Source organism: Stegastes partitus, unplaced genomic scaffold (genome assembly GCF_000690725.1).
Source record: "Stegastes partitus isolate 25-593 unplaced genomic scaffold, Stegastes_partitus-1.0.2 Scaffold2191, whole genome shotgun sequence".
Lineage (NCBI taxonomy): Eukaryota > Metazoa > Chordata > Actinopteri > Pomacentridae > Stegastes > Stegastes partitus.
In genome coordinates, this window is record NW_007579922.1 from 46,962 (window position 1) to 58,584 (window position 11,623).

The following is an 11,623-nucleotide window of genomic DNA, read 5'->3' on the forward strand; positions in this document are numbered from 1 at the left end:
GCGTGTGTGTCAGCTGGGTGTCCTTGCACAACCACTAGGTGTCACCGTGGATCTGCTTCACCTCCGCCCCACCTCCCCCCTTCAACAATCACTCACCAGCCCCGTTCTGCTGCCGGAGGATGGCTGCATTCCCTGGCAGCGGTGAGGCTGAGGACTTGGCCACCGAGGTGGTGGTGGTGGATGAGATGGAGGGGAGGAGGCCGGGCTGGGCCTGCTGAGGGACCCGGTGCTTCCCATGCCCTGACCTCTGACCTCCTGTCAGGCCCTGGCCAGGCTCGGAGGTGGCCCTTCCTGCTGTGCCTCCTCCCAGAGCTGTGTTGGTATTCCTCAGCGGCCAGCGGTTCTGAATGTGTGACACAGCCTCTTCTGCCACCATGCCGTCACCTGGTGTGACTCGCAGTGTGGCGTGAACCGTAAATTCCTGAGTCTCGTCTGCCCACAGATCAGAAACACGGCACTCGTACACACCCTCGTCTTCCTTCTTCACCTTGGACAGACTGAGGCGGTGAGAGATGGCATTGCCCTGAACACGCACAGTCTGGAATCGAGGCAAAGAGAGAAGGAAACACTCAAACGTGGCAAATGGCAATGCTTCAATAACAACCAGCCTTGGTATGCATTAATCACCAGCTTATTATGGGTAGCTTCATGTTTTATGACTGGAGGTGGAAGCAGAGGCATCAAAAAAGCAGGAAATCATGACCCTGTATTAGCTGCTCAGCAGACCGACACATTAATTCTTACAGGGCCTCAATTATCCTTAATGAGGGTGCACTTTAGCAGCTAAAATGTAATGTATTATCAAACCTAAGTTGCCACAGAATGTTTTACTCTGACACCATCTTAGAGGTCTTAAAACATTATGAGATAAATCGTGTGAAGACAGTCGGACAGAAGAAGGTTGAATTAGCTGATTAAAATAAAATGTCAAAAATGTACATGTATATGTGAAAGAAAGCCCTCTTAAACTTTAATTTTCAGACCACACAGATTAAACTTTTCTGTACTAGAAGTAATTATATGCTTATTTACATTAGGTGTTTGGAAACATTCTTTCTCTGACGATAAAAAGCAATTTTCTGTCAAATAAATATGGATATTTTTATCAAATGTGTCACATGTCAGTGTTCTGTGTGATGATCAGGGACTAAAACTTTACCAAATACCCTTTAGTCAAACAGAAAAGTGGACACTTACACTTATTTTCGTGGCTTCTCTCGAACCAACCTGTGAAGAGAAAGCACCATGAATCGTAATCAATATTTTTATCAGTGAACAAAAGCAGCTATGTGTTGCTGCATGTCTTTCATCTGTAGTTCATGACCCCAGCAACCTGCTCATTTTTTATTGTTTCTCTTATCTGTTCTCTCTTAGCTCTACTCTCACTCCAACTGGTGGAGGCAGGCAGCCGCCTCCCTAAGTCTGGTTCTGTCATAGCTTTCCTGTGAAGGAGTTTTTAGTTCCCACTGTGGCCGAGTGCTGCTAACGGGGGACTGTTGCTTTTGTTTCTCTAACACTGTAAGGTCTTGACCGCACTATGTGAAGGGCTCTGGCATGACTTGTGTTCTGAATTGTTGCTCTATAAATAAGACTGAATTGAACTGAAATGAAAACATCAGCTACATGTCACTAAAACATGCATATTGTGGTAACAACACAAGATTTTTCTTTCTTTTGATGGAGAGGAGCAAATGGCATGACCAGAGCTGGTTGTGTACATTTCTCAAAGACGCCATTGATAGCCTCTCTCTCTCTATCTCTCTCTCTCGCTCGCTCTCTCGCTCTCTCGCCTTTTTCTTTGCTCTCTTTACCCCCGCAGCATGTTTTAATGTGCTTAAACCACTGAGGAAATGCCGCAGATGTGATTGTCCCTGACTCCTCTGACGACTGAAAAAAACTGATTTGTCATGCTGAAGGGAAAGTAAAGTAATTCCCACCATGTCCTGCCACAATATCCTATCATTGCGGCTTTAAGCAGTGGACCTGAGAAGAATGTAATGATGTTAATAACCAACAAGTGCCCTTTCTGCAGTCCAAATGACATCTCCCTGGTCCTGAGTAACGTACACGCTCCCTTTGCTTCTGTCTGAGCCAAACAAACTGTGCGCCTGAGGTCAGACACACGAGGATGTTATGATAAGCTGATAACCTGAATGATGTATGGATTTACAGCTTATGCAAGCCAAAGCTTCAAACACTAGTGATTTTTTTTTTTTTTAATGTGGTAAAAGTGAAGCTACTGAAGATAAGAGATGCTGTCTGCATCTGGCTCACAGACATTAGGGATATTTGCAGGCTGTGGATTTCTAAATACAGGCCAGAGTAAATGTATGCAGGGTGAACAGATATTGTTTGCTGGCAGATCTGCATAGCAGAAGTACAACAGACATGTATGCATATTATCAGATTTTTAGCTGCTGGGAAATGGAATGAGCTAAAAGAGGCTGATCATTTCCTGTGTGTGTGTCATCAGCTGATGATGGTGGTTCTCTCTCACGGCTGCTGGTACCTTGGCTCTGTTGGTCGGAGCACTGATCTGCAGCTCGTGAGGCAGTTCTATAGGCACATCCTCCTTCAGGTACCACCACTGGATCTCCAAAGACATGGGTGCCGAGCTGACAGCCTTGAAGGCGCAGGGCATCTCCACATCATCTCCCTCCCCCACACTCACATCTTTAGGGACCTCAGTAAATGCAGCTTCGGTGTAAAAAGGGGAACAGAGAGAGGCAAGACAGCAAATTAATGAGTGGGTATGCAGTGCAAAACGACTGCTCTACACCTTCCATAAACCTAAAACCATACAGTCTGCTCTGTCCTTTGGCCTTCCATCTTCCTCTGTTTGAAACTCACCTCCCTAATGCACAGGGGGTTTCATTATCACATCCAAAGATCTGCTTCATTTAATAGAAAACATTTAGCTGTGGTGTGATCACCATTCAGTCTTTCTGTGTCTTTAATGTTCTTCAGCTGTTCATATATGCAGATAAACAAACTGTACAGTATAATGCTGAGTTCATTATGAGCAGGGGCTCTTTAATCCTGCACACAGGTGGCATTCATCTGAAACTACAGCTTTAAAAAAAAAAAAGAAAGAAAGAAAGCGTCAGCCTATTTCTAATATGTTTATCTCTGTCCCTGTCTGCTTGCTGCCACTTCACTTACCATTTGCACAAATCGTAAAGGGCGAATTGAGAATAAAGTAATAAAGGAGGCTGTAGAGTCCCGTTTTTTCCATGTCACAGAAAGGCTCGTCACACTCACAACGGACATTAGACGGTCATTTGACCTGGATGTGATGTTGAGGTAACTCCAAATATGGGGAGAGAAGGAGCCCAGTCCAGCAGCTGCATCAGCCGGGCAACATGTAGAATCCGGAGCTGAGCTGAAGCATCATTAAAGCCACATCTCAGCGCGCAAACAGCAACAACTGGAAGAAATCTGCCAAGAAGTAATTTAAATCCCTCAGCGAGGCTCCTTTATTTCCCCCTGAGCGTCGTCTGCAAGGAGAAAGCGAACTTCTCGGTCGGCGGCAGAGACCTGCTCTTCATCATCACCTCGGTTCCCTGGCGAAGGAAGGCTCTCCCGGGCTCCGCTCCAACATCCATCACATAACCGAGCCGGTGCGTGTGACAGGGAACTGCAACTGCTGCAGCCCGAGAGGAGACGGGGAGGACAAGTTCCTCCTGATACGGACCAACAGCGGTGACTGCGGGGACACGATCACACGTTTGTCCGAGTCTCTCCTCTGGCTGCTGTCACCGACCTGAAGCCCGCCCGCGCGTTGCTGTGCGTCGGGAGCGCATCGCGAGCGGCTGGGCACCCTCCCCCTCCCCCTCCGTCTCTCTCTCTCTCTCTCTCTCTCTCTCTCTCTCTCTCTCTCTCTCTCCACTGCGCAGTGTCTTGTCTCCTGACTGTTCCTGGCTTCCAAATAATAAACACTCTTATTCTTTCATTTATGAAAACACACTCCACACACACACACACACACACACACACACACACACACACATACGTTGTTTTCGTGCGTACCTGAACTGCCGTTTTAAATTTAAATTATGGGCATCAAGATAATCTATATTGCGCCTCTGCCTGTGGCTTAATTCGGATTAAATCCCCATCTGAATCAAATGCTGCTCTGTGAAAACCATTTAGGTTCGGATGAAGAGGAGGAGCGCGCAGGCTTTCGTGATGTATTTCCCCAGACTTTGTTCTGTGGCTGTCTCTCGGAGCATTGGCAAAACCTGGGCAAAAATGGCAGCATGTGTAGCATGCAAACAGTGTGCAGCAGCACGTCATGAAAATGGCAACAACAACAACAATAATAAAATAGACAAGTTTTTCGTTCCCTGTCCTTGTTTAAAAATAATATTAAATTAAAATAAAAAATAAAAAATGGAGCCAAACTGATGGAGAGTTTAAAAGGAACTAAAACCTCCAGGTTAAGTTCCAGTAGCGCAAAAAATAAAAAATAATAGCAAAAACAAAAACAAAAAAATCCTCACTGAAATGAAATTACAGACAGTGAACACACAGGCAATGCAGTGGCACTAATGATAGGCATGTTTCATCAATACACACAAGCCTTCAGAGGTTCTGTTTTATAACATGTGGTGACTTCAGGATCATCAGTGTATAAAGGCCTTCTACAGACATCTTTCATCTCTTCAGTACTTAGGTCCAAAATGAGTTTTGCTCTAAAAAGGCTTTAAAATGCTTCACTCAGTGGAATAAACTGCAGCAGGATTTGAAACGGGAACATCTCATTTTTGACTGTACTGTAAATAAATACTTAAAATGAGGCAGACTTTCCCCTTTATTCCATTAGTCAACTGTATTTTCTTTGTCTTTTCATCACTTGTACATAGTGCTGTATGTTTGTCTATTTAAGTTTCAAAATTTTACATAAACATGTTCTGTAGCTTTTCCGGGGCTGCAAGGTGGCGCAGTGGTTAGCATCGTTGCCTCACAGCAATAAGGTCACTGGTTGGCGTCCCGGTGGGGACACCCGGGATCTTTCTGCGTGGAATTTGTTTTCCCCGTGCAGCGTGGGTTCTCTCCAGGTTCTCCGGCTTCCTCCCACAAGTCCAAAAACATGCTGAAGTTAATTGATGATTCTAATAGTCCATAGGTGTGAATGTGAGTGTGCTTGGTTGTCTGTCTCTAAGTGTAGCCCTGCGATAGACTGGTGACCTGTCCAGGGTGTCCCCTGTCTTCGCCCTAAGTCGGCTGGGATAGGCTCCAAGTGGGTTTCCCTCTACTGGAGGGGAAGCTGTTGTCCTGCACAACACAAATGAAAAACATTTAGTTCTGTGATGTCTGTGGACAGTGCTGTCTGACAGAGATGTTCAGTTGGGCTGTGATGTGGTGACTGTTCAGGCCATGGCATATCACTCATATCGTTTTCATTCTCAGTGCGTGCAGGGAGCAGAAGAGCCTGCACTTACTATGTTTGGATTTTTCCTTTAATTTGTCATCCATCTGTATGACTAAATAAAAGATTTCAGGAGTTGGATTTTGTGTTGTTTTCATCTCGATAAGAAGGAAGAGTTGATCAGTGTAACAATCTGATCTGTTCAAGCTCCAGTGAAAAAATTCAGAGTTTCATGATTAAGTGTTTGACTGACAAAAGTCAAATCAGTAAAAAGAAAAAATAAATCCATTTCAGGCACTGTGTGTGTGTGTGTGTGTGTGTGTGTGTGAACAGCTACCATGCTTCCACACAAAGCAGCAGCATGGATTGCAAAGGGGATGTTTTCAAAGAGGGGAAAAAAAGGGTTAAAATGTTCACAGGAGGGTATGTCCAATCAGCACTCTCTTCAATACTACAGATAGGTTCAGTTAAACTGAAATCCTTCCAACCTGCTGAGAAATGTTGCTGTAGATTTTGCAACTTTTTGGTTCTGCTGCTCTTTATTCTTCTTTTTTTGCTTTTTATAAAAACTGTATTACTTTCTGTGTTTTTATTCCCTATTTTGCGCATAGGATGTGAAGGTATGTGTGCAGTCATCTGTATCAAGTGCAGATTTTGGGGCCCATAGGCCAACTCTAACCAGAACGTCACACAGAACTACAAGAAACAGGGAACCATGGCATTTTCAGGGCTGAGGAGCATTCAGCACCACGGACAGAGTCACACAGCCATGTAACATAAAGTCACCAAATCAAATTTATCCACTGAAACATAATGACAATGAAGTATTACAACATTTCATCTGGTCATAAGAGCTGAAACTTTACATCCCATAATAATCGTCAGCATCTGTAGGGATGCTCACTGACATTTGAGTTGACTTTAATCAATACAGCAGAGTCACTGCGAGCAAATTTGTCTCTGTTGTATTTAGAAAATCTATGAAAAACTGTATTATTAATGAAAACATGATTATAACAACACATTGAGAATTGGTCAATGATTCACAGCGACGTAGCGCCCTCTTAAACCTTTGGTTCTGAAGGTCCCAGAGCACTTTACGATGTGCTTCTCCCTCACCCATTCACGGTGACATTCCCGAGAGCTGTGTTCACACAGTTTAGTACATGCAACCAAAAAGCCTCCTGCTGCTGCTTCACAGCAGCTGGAAGGCTTTGATTTTGGAGCAGTAACATGAGGCGTAGCTTTGATCACCAATGCTCAGTCTGTCTGGTGTAGGTAAGGATATCGATGTGTGTTGGATCACTCCTACATGCTGGGAGGACAACAGGTCAACAGGAGCAGCAGAAGGCAGAGTGCTTCCCAGATAAGGTGGCAGTCCAATTGATGTATACAGTATGAAATTAATGCTTATTATATGTTCATTTAAAAACTTTGCTATTTCTTTTTTTTTTTTTGCTAAGTTCTTTCGGATGAATGATTGTAGAAGTTGTTTGCAATGTGGTGGAATAGGTGTCGTTCTTGTTCATGTTTAATGAATACTCCACCACTGCAGCTGTGTTTTGTTTTATAATTTCATGTGGGCTGAAGTGTGGAAGAGTAAAAAACAAAATGAAGATGGAGCCAATGTGGTAATCGTGAGAAGTAACAGACTGAGACCAAAGTTTACCAACAGTAAAGTCAGTGGTGACCACGAGGAATACCTGGAATATAACGCACTACTTTAATCTCATCAACGCATAGACATGTTGTGAAAATTGAAATACAAATACTGTTTTCTTTGAAATTATTCCAGATATGGACAACTCAAACTGACACTTTCAATGTCATCATGTCATTAAACTGCTGCAGAGTGACCTTGCTCTGTCAGTGCAGACATCCGAACATTTACTCAGTGAGGAGAAAACTGCCCGCTCTCCTCCCTGTGGCAAATCGCACTTCCATCTTAATCACCTCTATTGAAAGAGGATGGACAGAAAAGCACACGTTCTTTAGTTAAGAAAAGTCATTTCATATCAAACACGAAGCAAAAAGCTCTGTGCATTTATCTCAGTAGTCACTGATAGAAATGTCATTTGTGTCTCTGCTCACATCTTTCTCTCTGTCGGTCTTGGCTCCACTCACTGTGTCATTTTCTCATTTTGTATTCCAGCTGTCTCTTCAGCAGAGACAATTTATTTGCTTCGGACAACACAGCATGTTGACAGACTCTTTCTTTCAGTTGCAGATTTCTTTTGGATCTGAAAAAGTATAAAGGATAAAAGACAAGTTGTTTCTGCTCAACTTGCACAGCATCTTCACAACAGAAGACACAACACAAGAATTCAGAGTAGCAATTTCACACAATAGGTTCACACAAGTCAGAAGGAGGTGCACCCACTGGAATGATCTGGTTTTTGGATGAATCGGTCATAAAATGTAATCTGATCTGAGCTACACACATACAAACAATTCAAATATTTCTGTCTTTACTGAACATTACTCTCACTGAACCTTCCCAGTGCTGGTAAAGTAAGTGAACTCTTGGATGTAATAACTGGTCCACCTTGTTTGACAGCAACAGCCTCTAACCAACTCCAGGCATGAAGATTTTGCATTCCACCTTAGAAACAAAGAAAGAAACTATATGATCAAATTTATCTTAGTGTCAGTCATGAATCTTAACACACTAGAGTGCTTGTTTGTATGTGAGGAAACACTGGAGAAATTTGTCCTAGTTGATGCTGAAAAGTTATTTCCTAACTTTGAAGGCATCTGTAGGACCTGACTTACATTTGGGCTGTCTGAACCAGCCACATGTCTGTTAGACCCCATCCAACTGAGACTGCTCAAGGATGTTTTTCCCTGACTCAAAGCACACGACATCACTACACCGGATCATTCTCCTTTTAATACCAGACTACATGCTTTTCAGGTCACTCTCATTAACCCTCTACTTAAAATGTCTACTCTTGATTCAGGTATTTTAGTCAACCACAGATCCACGTATACCCAACCTCCCCTTTAAATCTAAAATTAAAAAATCCATTCATTTGTTACCTCTAGACTGCACTATTGTAAGGTTGTCCAAATAATCTCTCTTCATTGGCTCCCAGTAAAATCAGTAATTGAATTTAAAATCCTGCTTCTTAAATACAAAGCTCTCCATGACCAGCTCCATCTTATCTCAAAGACCTTATTGAACTGTATCATCCTAATAGAGCCCTTTGCTCTAAGACTGCAGGTCTACTTGCGGTTCCCAGAGTTTCCAGAAGTAGAATGGGAGACAGAGCCTTCAGGTATCAGGCTCCTCTCCAGCAATTTTATGAACAGTAGCCATAAAAAAAAAAAAAAACAGTCAGGTTTTTGGAACAGTCACAGTACGGAGACAGCACTAGTCAAGATTGTAAATGATCTTATGTGCTACATGGATTTAAAAAAAAAAAACTCTACCTATTAGTATTATTAGTATTACTTAACTTGAGCAATGCCTTTAATATAATTGAGCACTCAGTTCTTTTAGACAGACTTCACATCTGAGTGGCCTCTCTGGTACTATTTTTAACTGGTTCAAATCTTCTCTTACAGACAGATGAATGGATAAATGTTCATCTAAAAGCTATAGAATTAATTATGGTGTTCCTCATGGTTCAATTTTAGATCATACACGTTTTAACTTTTATATACTGCCACTTGGGAATCATCAGAAGGCATCTTCAAGTCAATTCCCATCCATTTCCATAGTTATGCTGATGACACACAGGTTTACATCGTCATGTCTCCTCATGACGCAAGACCAGTCGATGTCCTTTATAACTGTATTTTAGATATCAAGTGATGGATGGCATTGAATTTCCCATTACAAAACTGAAATTCGAGAGAAACTCATTATGAAACTGCAACCCCGGCATTAACCCCAGGTCAACAAGTAAAATAACCTCAGAAGTCATCTTTGACTCAGAGCTAATTTTTGAGCCTCACATCAGAAAAATAACTAAGAATGTATTTTATCATTTGGTCTAGCTTTCATTTGGTCACCCCAAGAAGAATACATCTCAACTTGAACTGCTTCAAAACCCAACTGGCTACCTGTCTATTTTAAAAGCTATTTTAGTATCCTGATATTGATTTATAAAACTATCAGAGGTCTTGGCCCTACCTTTTTATTGGAATTACTTTATCCTGTAAATTTCTTCAGTGTTTCATTTTGCTGCTGCGTCACCCAACCTCCTGGTCTTCAGCAGAGACCCTCACTTTATCCTATACCAGGGGTTCTCAACTGGTGGGTTGCGCCTCAAAAGTGGGTCACGGACCTGTTCTGGGTGGGTCGCGGACAGCTGGTCAAAATGAAATATTATATAATGTGCGTCTCAGGTTGGACTTATTTTTTATTTTGAAAAAACTTTTATTTGGACAGGCATGGTAACCATAGTTTGTTTGACATTCATTTTAGGTTTGTGTTGATGTTGGGATGAAAGATGGCAAAGCCAAATATGACCTGGAGTATTCAAAATGTGGATTTTCATACGAGGACTGGACCCAAATAGCCAACTATTCGTTCGCTGTGCTGGAATCAGGATATCAGTTTTGATCTCTGAAAATTCCTCCCACCTCCCCCCGCCACCACCGCTACCACCGATACAGCACTGTGACCGGAAACGGTGCTGTCAGTGCTAACGTAAACACCTAAACTGGTCTAAGTAGCCAAAAGCTGCCTTTGCGGCCCACCACTTCCAGCCCGTCGGAGCCTGAGCGCACCCAGAAGTCCGCTGGCTGTCGAGGGGCAAGGTGTTGTCACGCTTTTACGGACTTAAATCAGAAATCGCCACATTCCTCTCTGAGACTAACTCCCTGTATGCAGAACTGTTTGACAACGAAATGTGGCTGCAGGAGAGCATCAACCTGTGGAGCTATCATGTGATCAGACTGTGCAAAAGAGATGTGGGGAGGTAAGTCTTTCCCTCTTCTGGTGTAGTGATGTGATGGCTGAGTATCCATCCCTCACCACTCTTGCAGTTAAAACAATCTTACCATTCAGCTAAACCTATCTGTGTGACAGTGGCTTCTCTACCTTGGTCCAACTCAAGTCACAGCAGAGGAACAGGTTGGTCACTGAGCATGATCTGACAGCAGCTCTGTCTACTGTCACCCCAGACTTTGAAACTATAATCAAGAGTAGAGCATGTGCCCAACTGTCTCATTAACTCCAACAAATGACCTGATTAGGCCAAAACTTTATTTTCAAGTAGTTTAGATATTTATTTTATTCACTGTTGTACATGCAGTTGTCATGGTCCTCCTTCGTTTCTTATTAATTTGCTCAAAATGGAGTGAAAACATGTTGTTTTGTGGCCTTTTAAAAAAAATTTGTGCAGTTTTGTACATGCAGTGGTCATGGTCCAGTTACTATGCATGGTTATATGCTCTGAAATACATGTTGCACAGGAAAATATATTGAATATTGAATTTTTTTTAAAAAAGTGGGTCGCGACTTAATGACCATGGGAAAATGTGGGTCCCAGGGTGAGACCAGTTGAGAACCCCTGTCCTAAAAGATGTCCTGATGGACCTGGGAGTCCATTTTCCCCTCGATCATGGTAGGTGGTGCAGAACCAGAGGCAGCAAGGCAGCCTTAAATCACAACCTACATTTTTGGAAAACAGCCTGCTCATTGAGCACATTTGATCAACTCTTGAACAGAGATATTAACAGCTCCAATAATTCCATTAAGCCTTTAGTTGCAACTCTGAGTTTCTTTTTAATGCAAGGCAGCATTTTTCGATGGTAACTCTTCTGAGATCACTTTTTTTGCCAGGCATGATTCACATCAATAGATGCCTCTTATAAATAACAAACATTAAACTATAACATACTGAACGTTTTACTATTTTATCCTGATGGTGGCTCTAGATGAAAATTCAGAGGATCACCAAATTTACAGTTCATCCTGAGGGGAACACAGTTGTCCAAACCACACATCTTGGCAGTTAGAAATCCTGATTAAATTTCAGGTCATCCCATATTTGTCTGGATCCTTGTGCCTGGCCAACAGGCAGAAGTCATCATGACCCTGACTGAAAAGAATCACAATAAAAAATATGTGGCACTAAAGAACAAGTGCTCAGTTAAATAACGGTGCTGAACCAACGTACACTCCTCGCAGCAGGTCTTTGGTTTGTGTCCAGTTCATGACACTTTTATAATGGAGGCAATTAAAATGTAATCAAAAAATATGAACAGTGATTTGCCACATTAAGTTTCATGATTGAACCA

General features: G+C 42.5%; 1 protein-coding gene across 1 annotated transcript in view; it reads right to left on the reverse strand.

Annotated features, from left to right (window-relative positions):
* vstm2b (V-set and transmembrane domain containing 2B) overlaps positions 1-3,235 on the reverse strand; it is a 23,903-nt gene extending 20,668 nt beyond the window's left edge. Inside the window, exons 1-4 of the mRNA XM_008304336.1 lie at positions 3,163-3,235; positions 2,510-2,697; positions 1,198-1,227; positions 97-538 (exon numbers count right to left, since the gene is read on the reverse strand). Of these exons, the coding sequence (XP_008302558.1) occupies positions 97-538; positions 1,198-1,227; positions 2,510-2,697; positions 3,163-3,235 (733 nt within the window). The remainder of the gene's footprint in view (positions 1-96; positions 539-1,197; positions 1,228-2,509; positions 2,698-3,162) is intronic.
* Between the last annotated feature and the right edge of the window lie 8,388 nt (positions 3,236-11,623).